Source organism: Capra hircus, chromosome 13, assembly GCF_001704415.2.
Source record: "Capra hircus breed San Clemente chromosome 13, ASM170441v1, whole genome shotgun sequence".
NCBI lineage: Eukaryota > Metazoa > Chordata > Mammalia > Artiodactyla > Bovidae > Capra > Capra hircus.
This window is the reverse complement of record NC_030820.1, coordinates 41,454,771-41,471,272: the sequence shown is the minus strand read 5'-3', so window position 1 is coordinate 41,471,272 and position 16,502 is coordinate 41,454,771. Positions and strand designations below refer to the sequence as shown.

At 53.3% G+C, this 16,502-nt stretch overlaps 2 protein-coding genes across 2 annotated transcripts; both read right to left on the bottom strand.

Moving 5' to 3' along the window:
* Window positions 5,084–9,361, bottom strand: LOC102173480 (probable cystatin-15). Its single transcript, XM_005688091.2, has 3 exons — window positions 9,129–9,361; window positions 6,169–6,279; window positions 5,084–5,270 (listed from the first exon to the last, which is right to left on the bottom strand). The coding sequence occupies exons 1-3, from the start codon at window positions 9,321–9,323 to the stop codon at window positions 5,190–5,192; spliced, it is 387 nt and encodes a 128-aa protein (XP_005688148.1). The 5' UTR covers window positions 9,324–9,361; the 3' UTR covers window positions 5,084–5,189.
* On the bottom strand, window positions 12,264–16,502 carry LOC102173204 (probable cystatin-16). Its single transcript, XM_005688090.2, has 3 exons — window positions 15,949–16,502; window positions 14,766–14,876; window positions 12,264–12,452 (listed from the first exon to the last, which is right to left on the bottom strand). Exons 1-3 carry the CDS (start codon window positions 16,348–16,350, stop codon window positions 12,372–12,374), a joined length of 594 nt encoding a protein of 197 aa, XP_005688147.2. The 5' UTR covers window positions 16,351–16,502; the 3' UTR covers window positions 12,264–12,371.

Sequence of the window (16,502 nt, the reverse complement as noted above, 5' to 3'; positions counted from 1 at the left end):
AGATGGACATTTGTTGGCAAAGTAATGTCTCTGCTTTTTAATACGCTGTTTAGGTTGGTCATAGCTTTTCTTCTGAGGAGCAAGCGTCTTTTAATTTCATGGCTGCAGTCACCATCTGCAGTGATTTTGGAGCCCCCCCAAAATAAAGTCTGTCACTGTTTCCATTGTTTCCCCATTTATTTGCCATGAAGTAATGAGATTGGATGCCATGATCTTAGTTTTCTGAATGCTGAGTTTTAAGCCAACTTTTTCACCCTCTGTTACAGTAACTTAAAAACTGTATTTAAAGAATTGTCAACAGTGCTGGAAAATGCTTATTGAAAAAGTGGTGCACAAGATGCAGAACACTAAATATGATTCACTTCTTCCTAAATAAAAAATATGTTGTTTAAAAAAAGCAGAGAATCTTGTTATTAACCTTCTAGGAGAGTCTTGATCACCCTTCAGTTGTGGGTGCCGCCTCTTCACCCTTGGCCCTGGGAGGCTCTCCCATTACACCAAGTCTGAGGCCAGTGCCTTGCCTGCCCCGCGGGGCACAGCTCCCTCTCGGGGTCCGGGCGTCCCTCCCTCACCTCCACTAGCCCCTCATCCTGGCTTATCCCCCTGCCAGTCTCCATACAGACTCCCCCCAAGTCTCATGTGCCTCTCCTGGCTCCTGTTTTCATTTTCACCACCCTCTTTGTTCTTCCATGTCATCCATCATAACCTACAGTTAGTTACCCGTGAATATCTTGATGGCCCATCTCTCCCCATGAGAAATAAAATGGACTTTCTAAGAGCAGGGAATCCTTCCTGTCACCCAACACGTCTCCACCAGAGCCAGGCTAGGCATGGAGAATGTGTGAATATTTGAGGAGTCGATGAGCAATGCTTTTGCTTTGGTGGAAAAACACTCATTTCTGGTTTTTCTTTACAATGTTTCAAGTGTTCTATATTATAGATGAGTTAATTGTATACTATACATTATATAATTGTATTATATTTATATATTATATTATATAAGTAATATAATTATAATAAATATATAAATAGAAATATAATTATATAATATAATTATAATAAATACAATTATATAAATATGCATATAATTTATATAATGTTATATATAATCAAAATTATATTGAATTATAATTTAATAATTATAATGGTCAAAGAATATATTTTTATGTATTCTTCAATAATTAGGAAGAAAAAGAGAGTAGATAAGCTTAGCAGGGGTATGATGGTTAGACCAGAGTGCAATTCCTGTGCTCACAGCAGAAGACCAAGAAGGAGCAGGACCTGAGGGCTGACAATCTGTCACCCTGAGGGAGTCAGCCACACCTGCCCCTCCGCCCCTGGGCTCAGGAGGCCTCAGGCACCATAGCTCAAGGTCTGAGCCTGGGAAGACCCCACTCTGGGGGCAGATTAAGCACCAGAGACCACAAAGCCTCTTCCTTGGGCCTCCGTGTCCCTCCCTCCTGGGACACCTGGGCCCCCTCCCTGTTCTGTCATGGCCAAGAGTATAAAGGAGACAGGTCTTCTCCTGTGCGTCACGGTTCCCACAACCCAGGGACTCGGGTGAGCAAGGGCCCTCAGGAGGGAAGCCCAAGCAGGTTGGGAGGCACCCAAGGCCCGACTGAGCCCCTCAGGCTGGGCGGGGGTCATAAAGGGCAAAATCCAAGACCCAGCCCAGCAAATTTGGAGCCCATGTCAAGGGTCTTCAGTGGATGGGGGTGGAGTCCCCCCACCCCTAGGTCCTCAGAGGCTGGGCTGATGGAGTAACCCAAACCCTCAGCCCTTGTCCAATCAACTACCAAGTTCTAAGCACATGCTGGACTTTTCTCTGACACCAGGGTGCATTTGAGGTTTCTCTTGGCTTGTCTTTCTTATGAACCCTAGCTGCCCAGAGCCAGCTTAAACGTCATCTGTCTCAGTTCATGGCACTCCTGACATTGGTACAACACGCTGGACACCCACGCATCCATCACCCAGACCGGGAGCCGGAGTGTCATAGGTCTCTCACACGTGCTCCTCAGCTGTCCTGTGACCTCACCCTGGACGCTGTGTTTCTCATCCCTACCTCTCCTCAGCACTTAGTCACTGATGTCTGTGCCCCTGACATGCCCAGTTCTGCTGGATTTCCTACTTTGGGGAAGGACAGATGTCCATCACCACACATGCAACCCTCGGACCTGGGTTGTTTGCTCCAGGTAATGGTACCAAGACTTGCACAGAGAAGCATCACTATGGTCCTTGTCCCTTCACCAAGATTAAGACCAGCTCATTTGCACCCTTTGCCCTGACCACTCAGCCTCCTGCAGTGGTGGGCTGGCATGTGGCTGCTGTCTGCTTATGCAGTGGAGGCAGGGTTGACAGCATCAGGATGAGATGTGAAGATTCCGCCTGCTCTCTGGTGGTCTCCCAAGGTGAGGGGGCCCTGGGAGACCCTAGTCTTCTAGGGTGAGGCACCTGGTCTGGACCCCAGAATATGTAGACTCCACCCCAGGGTGAGCCCAGCTGTGCTGACCTAAAGGAAAGCCACACAGGCATGACTCTCGGCCAGTCTCAGACCCTGACCTAATTATGGACTCCTGCTACAGCTCACTGCTGAGATCAAGGTGAGGTCAAGGTGAGGGGAAGGGGCTGGTTGTCAGGCAGTGTTCCTGTGCCAGGAGCTGACTAGCGCACTAAAATTCACCCAACTGAAGCAACGTTTCCGGGGTTTGGATATTTTGTAGAAAGAAGTGGTTACTGTTGTCTACTTTGTAAAAGAACCAAATCCTATGCCCCCTAACACTCTCATAATCCTTTGAATTTCACAAGCACGTGCGTATACACACATGCACCATCAGCATGTTAATATTACCTAGAAGAGTTTGCTTCCCAGGTGGCTCAGTGATAAAGGATCCACCTGGCAAGCAGGAGACATAAGCTTGATCCCTGGGTCGGGAATCCCCTGGAGAAGGAAATGGCAGCCTACTTTAGCATTCTTTCCTTTCACGCCAGTATTTTGACCTGGGAAATCCCATGGACAGGGGAGCCTGGTGGGCTACAATTCATGGGGTTGCGAAGAATAGGACACAGAAAAGTTTAATCCTGGGTGGCCCTGAATGTAATCAGAGACGGTCCCCCTGTTTGGCATACTTGTCAGGAAGGATGAATGCTTCCTACAATGTGTGATAGTTTGAGGGTGCTTCTTTTGCAGCTAGAGCTAACTGATAAAAAAATCTTTTCATTGTGTCTTCCTTTAATTCTGGAAAATGTATCTTCATTATTTCTTATAATATTTCTCTCTTTTTACTTTTCTCTTCTAGGGTTTGTAGGTTGGCAGTTCTACAGGTACTTGTACTCTGTCCTTGAAGCATCCAAGTTTCTCTTCTCATCCTTTCCTGCTGCCTCTGCATCCCTTTCCCCATGATGAAATGGATTAACAAGGAGCTCAGCACATATAACCCAAAGGGCCCTGCTTCTCCAAACCAGATAATCCGAGAGAACATTCTGGGTTTCATGGAAATCAAGGATTTTTAACGCATCCATTTTTCTACTGTGTGCTTGTACTCTGTATATTTTCCCTCCCTATTGATTTCAGACTAGGCTGAATCTGGAGAGGTCCCTCCAGGACACAGTGACATGGGACAGGCCATGGTTGTGACTGACCCAAGGAAGTAAGTCATCACCCAAACCCTGCTAATGTGGTTTCACTGATGACAACAGTGGTGGGCATGAAATTTACCAGTCCCCTCCGCAGGCCCTCTCAGAGCCTGTGACCATGAGCTTCAGCTCAGCGGATGGGCCACAGTTTTGGGCCCATCCCAAGGGCTCTGAGCCAAGGGTGGGCAACAGGCTGGCTTAGCTGACCACAGACTTACCCTGTCAATGTGTGCATGCCCCTGCCAGCCCGTGAGGAGGCTAAGGACCTACACACAGGCTGGACAAGGAGCCAAAGCGGAGCCGGCCACTGTCTTTGTGATGTGGCTGGTAGAGTTGTCCTTGGTAGTCTTGGGAAAAGCAGTCTCACCAGGGCTGATGACCCTTCAGGGGAACCAATTGGCCAGGAAAGAGACAAGCTAATGACCACAGACAAGAAAATCAGATCCCCAAACACAAAAGGCAGAGGGAAGACCCCTCAGCCCCTCCTAAAGTTGTCCTCCAGACAGCATCCCATGACCTCTCTGTCCCAGTTGGGCCCCCATACCCTCGGACCCTCCAGGGCAGCCCCCACCAGGACCCAGGGCGAGAGACGTGCTTGTGAGGAGTTCTGTCACCCCAGGGCCGTCCCAGGGCTAGTGATCCATGTTGACAGCCTTGGAAGACAGGCTGAGCTCCAAAGGGGAAACACAAGGGTCAGGGAGTGGGAGGGGACGGGGGGACTGGAGCTGCCGTCTTCTGAGCCGTTCCCAGAGACCCTGAGAAGACATTCTCATCCATCACTGAGCTCCGGGGCAGGTGCCCTATGGGGCTCCACAGAGGACAGAGCCTTCCATCATTTTAGTCACCCACTTCCCACCCCTGTGCCTGGGCATCCTCCCCCCACCCCAACCCAGAAGGACCATCCACTGTGAGTCTGGCCTCAGAGATGGACATGGAAAGGACACAACTGGCTGTCACCTGCAGAACTGCCTGGATTCTTTTCGAGTGGAATGGATGGAGGGTGGAGAGATTGGAACATGAATAGAAAAAAGAATGGAAGAATGGATAATGGAAGGAAGGAAGGATGGATGGATGGATGAAAACATGGATGATGCAAGGATGGATGAGTGCATGACTGGATAGATGCACGGAAGGATGGCTGGATTAGTGAACAGATGAGTGGGTAGGTGAATGGAAGGATGAATAAATGGGTGGATGGAAGCGTGCATGAAGGGACAGGCGATAGGCAAGTGAAGCATATATGAATGAATGAATATGCAACACCAATCCCCAGGGCCCTGTAGCACCAATAAGGGCAGCCTTCCGTGAGTAGAGGAGTTTGATTAACTCAGTACCTGCTCCTGCAACCAAGGTGAGACCAGTGATAAATTCTCCATCACTCAACATTGACAACAGCATCCATGGAAATATATCATCAGAGAGAAGGAAAAACTGACAGGGACCCAGAACGTGCTCTGAGATGCCTTTAATTGCCCTGGTGCCATGCAGACCTAGGACTCTAGACTCTCACTCTTCAGGGGAAGAGGACCTGCCGTGGGAGTCCGGAGCTCATTCCCCTATATCTGCTGGCAGGTGCTGCTCAGGAGGGTGAACTGGGTAAAAGAGGGCCGTGAGTCCACAATGAAAGTGCAGTTCACCTGAAAAAAAAAATTCTATGTAAGACATAAAATAAGAACAATATAATAATGAGGGTGCAGGAAGGACTTAACAGGAGCTCAAGGTACATTAAAAACTAAAGAGAAAAGAAAAGCAGAATCAAACAGTAGCCTGGGGCTGGGCTCTGGAGCTCAGCTCTGCATGGTCAAGGCTGGGAGCTCCTGAGAGGGTGCCTGGCGGTACCACAACCTGCCCCTCAGGGTCCTCTCCCCCAGGGCATGCGATGCCTGAAGGGCTCTGCCCAGTGAGCTCCTGGGGAGCCCGCAGCCTGCCCAGGAGATGGTTCAGGTGCCACCCACTCATCCAGCAGTGGCTGCAAACCCACCCAGGGGAGGCAGCTCCAAGGCTGGGTCCAGAGAGACCGCAGCCCCACGGAGGCCCATATCCAAGGTCTCAGTCCAACCGACCAGACGCCAGCCCACGGGGTGAGGACACAAGGACTGGTTGACTGAGTCTTGTCTTTGCCGCCCAGGAGACCAGGAGGAGGGTGGAAGCGACCAGCAAACGAATCAATCCTCCCATCCAGAAGGATCGGAGCAGAGGAAGGAGAGGCCCACAGGGAGAACTGCATCTGCCTGGACCCAAGTTCATAGGAAGCTGGAGGCTGGGGCGCCTCCATCCTGGAGGTGAGGGCCCAAGGCGGTCTGTGGGGGTCTCTGGTGGGCCAGCCAGGCTGTGAGCACAGGGCCCAGCTTGCTGCTGAGCTGGGAGCATCTCTGTGCAGGGGGAGCCCTGGGACCTGGCGGGGAAGGGCCTGGACCCTGCATTCTGTCCAAGGGTCAACACTGATGCCTTCTAAGCCTCCTCACACACCCTCCTGGACATTCTTTTTCATTCTCTGAAGATTTGTGATGCTTTGGGTTGATTTTACTCTCAAACCTTTTTCCCTTCAGGGCCTTCTTGCAAGGGGCAGTTGTCGATGTCTTCGTCGTGTTTTTTACAGATTGTGCGGCCCAGGTCCAGGTCCATTAAATATGTCAAAGAGTACTTCTGTCAAAGCGAGATTGTAGAAACTTCTGTGAGTACATACTTTGCAGTAATGAGAAAAGCACAGAGATTCAGACAGAAAATGGGCAAACGGTGTGAATGCGCACATATGTATCAACTGGGACAAACCTAGGTGCATTTTCTTATTTTTTTATCATCAGTCTGTGTATTATTTTTCTTTTTCATCCTAAATCTCCACTTTATTACAAAAAGATGCCACAGCCCTGGAATTTCCCCTGCCTCACACCTCCTGATGGTTGGCACCCAGGAGCTGCATCACCAGCACATGGCACTGGGCGGGGGGGTGGGGTGGGGGTTGGTTCCAGGACGAAGGGCCCTGGCATTGACAGCACATGCACAGCACACCTGGCATCACCCAGCTCTCAATCACATTATCCAGACACCCGGAGGGCATCGCACGGCTCCTTCTAGGGAGGGGGCCAAAAATGCTCATCCGCTGAGCCTCTGTCAAAGCCATGCTGTCCCTTTAGGGGCAACATCCAGACCAGGATGGGGACCTGAGGGGCTGGATGTTCCCTCCCTCCTGGGGCAGCTGTGACACCCAAGGGCTCACCTGGCAAACCTTCATCCAGGTGGATGTTTGTGACCCAGGCGCTGCTCTGTGTATTCATCAGCTTCTCTAAGAAGTCATCATGAGATAGAATCTCATCTCTTATGGAGAGGTGGTGAGAACTCAGAAGAACTCAAACATGGAGAGGGATGTAGCCAGAAACCTCCCCAGGGAGGAATATGCCTCTGGGGCACTGACCTGGAAATGCCTAGAAAACTGGCTTCCTTAGAGGTACAGGAATGCCTGCAGCTGATGCAGCCCACCCCCCAACACACACACACACACACACGCCCAGTCTCTTGCACTGCAGCTGGACCCCGGGCAAGGACAGGTTTAGGATGGATCGGGGGCAGCGGCGGCCACACGGATGCTTGAGGGGCTCTTGGCCTTGCCAAGTCCAGGGCTGGGACTCAAGCCAGGGAAGGACCAGCTGGTCAGGAAAGGAGGGCATGTGAGGGAAGCCGGGGCTGTCTGTGTAGGAGAAGACCCTCCCATCAGAGCCCTGCTGACTCAGGCCGACTCGGGGCTGGCCATCCAGCATCAGGCTTGGGTCTGGGCTCAGAATGGCTGGACAACAGTTAATCCAGACAAAGGGTACGGGCGGGGGAGCAATGCGCATCAGTGGGAAAGTGCTGCCTGGCCAAGTGCTCAGGACAACACGCTCCCCTCTTTCCCACCATGATGCTCTGTAACCACAGCCTTCCTGACCTTCCCAGGCTGCCTCGGGGATACCCGACCTTCTTCCTGTTTCCCCCGCCCCTCTCTGTGCTGTCTGCCCATCTGCTCAGCACAAGGACCCGGGGTCCACGCCTGACAACCCACCCATATCCCACATCAGTTTCCAAGCAGACTCAGAAGCCAGCTCTTCTCTGCTACCCGGAGACCAGTGAAGGGCTCCTGCACCCTGGTCTCAGCTTGCACCCAGGCTGAGACACCCACTGCTCCTACAGTGTCCAGAGAGATGCTGGACAAAGCTGAACAACCTCTTCTCCTGAGTCCCTGATACTCTGAGGGGAATATCCTGACCGGCCACCAACACACCCACACCCTGCATGCCACCGCCTCTCCCCACCCCACACCCCTGCTCTGCAACACAGACCCACAGACTGCAGCCTGGCCCTGCAGGCATTCACGACTCCTCCTGGTCCAAGGCCCTCTCTGGGCTTCCCCATCCTTCTTATCCCCAAACCTTCATGTGGGTCCTCCCAGGAGTGCCAGTCTTCAAAAAGGCTCTTCTGCCCCCGACACCACCCTCCCCACAGCCCTGTGGTCCTGCAATGACTGCTCTTGTCCGCCTTTCAACTGTCTCATCCAAGAACTTGGGGCTTGATTGCTCTCATCACCAGGGTAAACCAGCCCTAGGAGAGCAGGCCCTGCTATCTCCACTGCCTCCTTCAGGCCTGGAGGGGTCTTAGGGAGGGGGAGAGACTCCCCATGGCCCTGCCTTTACCCTGAAGTCAGGCCCCGGGGTGAGGGTGACGGATCTGTGGTCTGGATGAAAGGACAAGAGATCCTTCATTTGGTCAGTGCTAGTGGCTCACTTGTGCCCGACTCTTTGCAACCCCATGGACTATAGTCTGCCAGGCTCCTCTGTCCATGGGATTCTCCAGGCAAGAGTACTGGAGTGGGTCACCATGCCCTCCTCCAGGGGATCTTCCCGACCCAGGACCCATGGTGGTCTGCTCTACAAGGCGCCTTAGCCCAGCAGCTGGGCCATGAGCCCAGAGACCTAGGCCCGCTGTTGACTCTGCAAAGCTGCTCCGTCCTGGACTTTGAAATTGGGGTGCTGCCCCCCCAGTCATCTCCCTCCTCGCCTAGCCTTCTGCTTCCCTCTCCTTCTCTCCCCTGCTCCAAGCATTCAGCAAATGTACTGGAACCTTGGAGCCCTTCTAGTGGAAGTTTGTATTTTTAAACATCCTTGACCAAATGAGGGCTTCCCTGGTGGCTCAGACAGTAAAGAATCTGCCTGCAACATGGGAGACCTGGGTCAGGAAGATCCCCTGGAGGAGGGCATGGCAACCCGCTCCAGTATTCTTGCCTGGAGAATCCCCTGAACAGGAGACCCTAGTGGGCTACATTCCATGGGATCACAAAGAATCGGACACAGCTGAGTGACTAACACTGACCAAACACTTACCCTTTCATGCAGACCACGGACCCGCCACCCCTACCCCGGGGCCTGACTTCAGGGAAAAGGTGGGGCCACAGGGAGGGTCTCTCCCCCTCCCCAAACCTCCTCCCCTCCCACCTCCATGCCTTCCCCTACTCCCCTCGCCCTCACCTTGCGCTGACTCCGTCTGACCCACAGCAGCTTGTATGCATTCTCGTCTGGTTGGTGCTCATTGAAGTGGTGCAAGGCAAACTCCACACACAGGCTGAACTCTTTCCCTGTCTTCCTGACGTCCTCAAACATCCAGCTGCAGACGTGAGGCCCCAAAGCAAGAAGCCCCAGGAGCAGAGGCAGCTTCCAGAACATGTTGTCCAGTGTCGTCCTGGAGGCCGAGTGCTCGGTAAGCTGTCCTCCTCAGCTCCCCACCCAGCACTGCCCTGCCCCGCACAGCACTTTGCTGCCCACCGGGCCCTCTGCCCAGTTCCTCCTCTCTGACCCTCCCATCATCACCATAGGGAAATAGAGCTGGGGGTAGGGCGGGGGGATGTCCCAGTTTCCACCCCTTGTCAAATAAGCCTTGGGCACTAGGGACCCGCAAGCTCTGTTCCCCCTTATCTCTAGCACAGCTTCAGACCAACCTCAGTAGGGTCTGGGTGAGGGCCTCGAACCCTCTGGGATTCCCTCATGGTATTGCCCCCCAGGACGGGCAGAGTCATAGGAGCGCTTACGGATACTGGTGGGTCCTGGGTCCTGAGTCCTGGGCAGCTGAGGGTCAAACTGGATCTTGGCTGCAGCCCACGACCTCAGGAAGCGTCTGGAATGTACAGTGAAGGGCAGTGTGTGGGCTGGGGTAGCGTCCTCTCCACCTCCCACATCTGCGGACCTCCTTGCTCTGGGGCCTAGCCGTGCTGGGCACTGGGGAGAGGGCTTCTAATGTCTGTGAGCAACTGGGAAGCCAGCCAAGGCAGGGGCCCTGCTGGAAAGGACGTGAATGACAGCCAGGAGGGGGTCAGGGGGTGCGAAACATCAAGATTAGGATACGCTGAATTTGGATAAATGTCTTATCAGCTCAAAAAGAGCGTGTGCTCTGCAGCCACTGGTGGATAGTCTGTGCAACTGTTATTCATTTGTCAAATCAACACTGAGGTGCAGCCCGGGGTGCTTGGTAGCAACCCATGGCTCCGAAGAGACCACAGAGAAACTGAAACAGAGACGTTTCCTACTCTCAAGCTCTGGACGAGGTACCAGCAGGGCCCACGCTGTTGGTCGGGGGGAAGGGTCATGACTGGGGGCACAAACACAGAGCAAGATGTGCACGCCTTCACTGGAGGCCCTGGACTCCCGGCTCAGGCTGGATTGGTCATCTCAAACCAAGAGAGCAGGTTCCGGAAAGCTCTGCAGGGATCTTATCTAAGGCAGCTACTGGGGAAGAGAAGCCTTCGGGGGAAGTTGCATTGGGTCTGTCATTTGTCCTCTTGGGCCTGAGTTTGTACTGGGGGCTCAAGTCAGGGCAAGGTCCCCGCAGGCTGCCTGGCCACACAAACTGGATGTCCCATGCTGTAGCTTCAAGTCTCCACAATACTCCAAATCAAATTTGTTAAATGATTTCTTACACTTTTGTAAATATCTGGCTTTCACCTTGTGGGCTGTCTGTCAACCATCGAGACAGTGCTTTCACTCTTCCCTGTACCAGGAATCTGGCTGTTCTCCCTCTGGTTCTGTCCCTTGTGGCTTCTCCAGAGACTGGGAGAAGGGATGACCCCTACACCGGAGAGACCTCTTGTAACTTCCCTAACCAAGCAAAGCTGTGACATCGGTTTCCCAAAGGCTGTGTTTCTGATCCCATATGTGTTGAGAGCTACAACCAGCAGACGGAGGCTGCAGTTGACATTAGTCACCTTCACTGAACCCTGGTGTCCCCCCCAGAGGCTCGAGGTGGGCTTACAGTCACCTTGCAGCTGGGTCTGAATGCTAAGCGCCATGACACAAAGACAGGGACAAGTGCAAAGCCCCCTGGTGTAGTCAGGTGTCTCTGAGCTCAGACCATAGCACAGCTGAAAAGAGCAGGACAAAGAACCTCTGATGGGAAACGGGAGGTAAGGCTAGACTTATCCAGCCCAGGGCCCGCAAACAATGGCTCCATCCCTCTGAGCCCAAGGGCTCTCAAAGGAAGCTTGGATGACCACATCCCCACTCCTATCAGTTTGTACTTGCCCTTATCAAATTGTGGGGAGATGTAGAAATCCCAAACACAGGTACCAAAGGACCAAGGCTGACTCCAGCCAGCGGTGCTCATGGAGTTGCCCAGAGCTGGGGGACAGGACAGAGGGGGATCTGTCTCACCAGTGCTTACAGCCTCATCATGGGTATCGGCCAGCCAGGAAAGGGACCAACGACCATGGACATGCAAACCAGATCCCCAAACTCAACAGGCAGAGGGAAGACCCCTGGAGCCTCTTCCTCTGAAGTCCTCCTCCAGATGGCATCCCATGGCCTCTCTGTCCCAGTCGGGCCCCCACGCCCCCATCCCTTGGAGCCTGTCTCAGGGGTAGTGACTCTGTGTTGATAGGCTTGGATGACAGGCTGGGCTCCAGTGGGGGAACACAAGGGTCAGGCAGCTGGAGGGGAGGGGGAACTGGAGCTGCCATCTTCTGAGCCGTCCCCAGAGACCCTGAGAAGACTTTCTCATCTGTCAGTGAGCTCCAGGGCAGATGCCCTGATGGGGGTTCACTAAGAGCCCCACTTCCCATCCCTGTGCCTGGGCATCCTCACCGACTCCACCCCAGAAGGACCATCCACTGTAAGTCTGGCCTCAGAGATGGACATAGAAGGGACACAGGTGGCTGTCACCTGGAAAAACTGTCTGCTGGCAAAACTGTGTGGATTCCTTTTGAGTGGAGTGGATAGAAGCTGGAGGGATTGGAGGGTGAATGGACAGAAGAGTGGATGATGGGAGGATGGATGTATGCCTGGATGGATGGATAGATGGATGCATGGATGATGGAAAGATGAATGGATGCCTGACTATATGGATGAGTGAAGGGATAGATGCATAGATACATGGATGGACAGATGATAGACAAACAAGGAATATATGAATTAATGAGTGGATATGCACACTAACCATGAGGGCCCTGGAGGAACCAGGAAGGGCAACCTCTCATGATCAGAAAAGTTTGATTAACTCAGTACCTGCACCTGCAACCAAGGTGAGACCAGTGATAAATTCTCCATCACTCAACATTGGCAACAACATCCATGAAAATAAATCATCAGAGAGAAGGAAAAACTGACAGGGACCCAGAATGTGCTCTGAGATGCCTTTAATTGCCCTGGTGCCATGCAGACCTAGGACTCCAGACCCTCACTCTTCAGGGGAAGAGGACCTGCCGTGGGAGTCTGGAGCTCATTCCCCTATATCTGCTGGCAGGTGCTGTTCAGGAGGGTGAACTGGGTAAACCAGGGCCGTGAGTCCACAATGAAAGTGCAGTTCAGCTGGAAAAAAAAAAAAAATTCTATGTAAGACATAAAATAAGAACAATGTAGCAATGAAGACTTAACAGGAGCTCAAGGTACATTAAAAACTAAAGAGAAAAGAAAAGCAGAATCAAACAGTAGCCTGGGGCTGGGCTCTGGAGCTCAGCTCTGCATGGTCAAGGCTGGGAGCTCCTGAGAGGGTGCCAGGCGGCACCATGACCTGCCCCTCAGGGTCCTCTCCCCCAGGGCATGCGATGCCTGAAGGGCTCTGCCCAGTGAGCTCCCGGAGAGCCCGCAACCTGCCCAGGAGATGGTTCAGGTGCCACCCACTCACCCCTCAGTAGTTGCAAACCCACCCAGGGGAGGCAGCTCCAAGGCTGGGTCCAGAGAGACCGCAGCCCCACTGAGGCCCATATCCAAGGTCTCAGTCCAACCGACCAGACGCCAGCCCACGGGGTGAGGACACAAGGACTGGTTGACCGAGTCTTGTCCTTGCCGCCCAGGAGACCAGGAGGAGGGTGGGAGTGACCAGCAAACTAATTGGTCCTCCCAGAGGAAGGGGAGGCCCACAGGGAGAACTGCATCTGCCTGGACCCAAGTTCATAGGAAGCTGGAGGCTGGGGCGCCTCCATCCTGGAGGTGAGGGCCCAAGGCGGTCTGTGGGGGTCTCTGGTGGGCCAGCCAGGCTGTGAGCACAGGGCCCAGCTTGCTGCTGAGCTGGAAGCATCTCTGTGCAGGGGGAGCCCTAGGACCAGGAGAGGAGGGGTCTGGACTCATCGTTCTGTCCCTGGGTCAACCCTGATGACTTTCTTAAGCTCCCTCCTTGAAGCCTTCTGTGAGGTAAAGAAAACAGACATAGTGGTCTCTGCCCAGATTCTTGGCACACAGCATCTGAATCCCTTGTAAATTTCTAAGTGATAAGAACTCCAGGAGCATGTTCTGTTCTACTGAGGTGCCTCTCGTGGGCTCCTGGATGGGGACTGGTCACTAGAAAAACCCACCGATGGAGCTGGAGATAGTCATGCCTACGGAGGAAGTCTCCTCCCAAATCCTGAATTGAGATTCAGAGCACCCATGTGGGTGACCACGTTCTTGTACTGGGGGGTGACGCACCTCAATCCGCCAAAGCCCCTGTGCTCGGGACCCTCCCTCACCTCGTCCTGGGTATCCGTGTGTCTGGCTGCTCACCTGTGTCCTTTCACTGTATCTTTCAATAAGACAGGAAAGCTAATTATTCCCTGAGTTCTTTAGGTCACTCCAACAAATTAGTCAGGGCTCAGAGGTTAAAAGCATCTGCCTCTAATGCGGGAGACCTGAGTTTGATCCCCGGGTCAGGAAGATCCTCTGGAGAAGGAAACAGCAACCCACTCCAGTGTTCATGCCTGGAGAATCCCAAGGATGGCGGAGCCTGGTGGGCTACAGTCCATGGGGTCGCAAAGAGTCAGACAAAACTGAGCGACTTAACTTTAACTTTCAAAGAGGGGGAGATGGGAACCCCTGATGTGTGGTCAAATTGGACAGAAACTGTGAGCAGCTGGCATCTGAATGGGGGACAGGTGTCTCAGGGGCTTCAATCTTTAACTTGTGAGACCTGATGCCACCTCCAGGTAGGTGGCTGGTGTCCTGGAAGGATTTCTTGGTCACCAGAAGGATCAGTAGCAAGGTGCTCTGTGTGGGAAATAAAGGAGTTCCGAAAGGCAGTGAAAGTGTTAGCTGCTCAGTTGTGTCTGACTCTGCTACCCCATGGACTGTAGCCCACCAGGTTCTTCTGTCCATGGGATTCTCCAGGCAAGAATACTGGAGTGGGTAGCTATTCCCTTCTCTAGGGGATCTTTCTGTCTTGGGGATCAAACCCAGGTCTCTGGCATTGCAGGCACATTCTTTACCATCTGAGCCACCGGGGAAGCCCGAAGGGCAGGACTGTTGCTAATCTAAAGAGAGGCAGCACCGAAACCACCCGAGGCAGAGGCTCATGGAGGTTAGGAGATGACCGCCTGGGACGCTGCACACACCCTGACCTTGACAGCAAGCCCTCCCTTTGGAAACCGCAGAAGAAAGAATACAAGACTGTCACTTCCTTCATCCTCATCACGCAGTCCTGCTTGACTATATAACCTTTCCCTACTCACCAGGGAGAGGGCGCACAGTTTTTGAGGTGCTAGCCTTCTGTGTTCCCCCATTGCCTGGCAAGGTAATAAAGCCACTCTTTCTTTCTCCATAATTCTGCTTGGCACTGGGGCACAAAAAGCCAGGATTTTGGCAGCACACCCTCCTTGATGTGATTTTTCTGTCTCAGGTTTGTGACACTTTGGGTTGTTTTCATTCTCAAACCTTTCTCTCTCCTGGGCTTTCTTGCAGGGGGCATTTGTCAATGTCTTCGTCGTGTTTCTTACAAACTGTGCGGCCCAGGTCCAGTTCCATTAAATATATCATTGTCCAGCTCTGCCGAGGAGAAATTAGAAAACAGAAAGGTAGAGAATCCAGTAGATAAGTGCGCAAAAGACTAGACTATGCATATGAATAGGACACGTACCTCTGTGCAGTTTCTCTACAAGAACATATCAATCAAAAGATGCCCTGGAGTGTGGCTCCAGCAGCCCTGGACACTTCCCTGTCTTGCTCCTCCTGATGACTGGGACCTGGGAGGCATGTCACCAGTCCATAGCAGTGGTGGGGGGTGAGGGGTGTCGTGGGACAGAGGACCTGGGGCTGACAGTACACGCACAGCAACCTGACATCCCTTAGCTCTCAGTTGTATCAGCCACACACACGGAGGGCATTGCACGCCTCCTTCTAGGGAGGGGGCCGGAAATGCACGCCCACGGAGCCTTTGTCAGAGCCATGCTGTCCCTCGGGGGAAACATCCAGACCAGGACAGAGGCCTGGGGGCTGGACCCTCCATCTCTCCTGGGGCACCCAGGGGCTCAGCACCCAAGGGCAAACCTTCATCCAGGTGGATGTTTTTGACCTGGGTGCTGCTGTGTGTGTCCGTCAGCTTCTCTAAGAAGTCATCATGAGATAGAATCTTGTCCCCTACAGAGAGGTAGTGAGAACTGGAAAGAATTCAAACACAAAGAGGGATGTAGCCAGCAATCTCACCAGGGAGGAACACACCTCCAGGGCACTGACCTGGAATTGTCTAGAAAGCTGACTTCCTTAAGGGTTCAGAAATGCCTATAGCTGAAGCCACCAGCCAGAAACACACACACACACACACATGCCCAGCACCTTGCACCTCAGCTAGACCCCAGGCGAGGACAGGATTAGGAGAGATCAGGGCCAGCAGTGGGCCCTTGGCCTCCCGGAGTCCAGGCCTTGGACTCAACCCAGGGAAGGGCTGGCCAGTCAGGAAATGAAGGCACGTGAAGGAAGCCAGGGTCATCTGTGCAGGAAGGGGGCCCCTCCAGTCCCTTCAGGACTGTGTGCGGCAGGGGACCCTCTGATCAGAGCCCTGCTCACCCAGGCCAGCTTGGGGTGAGCCATTCCACAGCCCAGGCCCATGATGGCCACTTACCTTTTGTTGGGCTCGCCTCACCTCTAGCAGCTTGTAGGCCTGCTCCTCGGTATTGCCACTGTTGAACCAAGCCACAGCGAACTCCACAGACACCGCAAAATAATCGAGGTCCTTACTAATGTCTACGAATTCCATTTCAATGGCCCAGACATGAATGCCCAGGACAGCAAGCCCCAGAAGCAGAGTCGCCTTCAGAAACATGCTGCTCGACCTCAGCCCAAAAGACAGCTGACAGGGGCGTGGGAGTGTTCTCCGGCCAGCGGTGCCCTCCACAGCCCGTACCCCCTGCAGCCCTGTGCTGCTGGCCTTCTGCTTTGAGGGGGCCTCTGCCCAGCCCTTCCGCAGCATCCCCGGCCAGTCTCGCCTGTGGGCACCAAACAGAGGCCAAGTGGGGAGTCGCATTCCCTCTTCAGTCACATAAACCTCGAAGGTAGGGACTTGCACCCAGCAGGCTCTGTCTCCCTCATTTGCAAGGCTTCATCCTGTGAGTGTCCCACTCTTGCTGGGTCCTGAGTCCCCCGTTTGCCCTCAGGGCCGTATAAGCAGGGACTGCC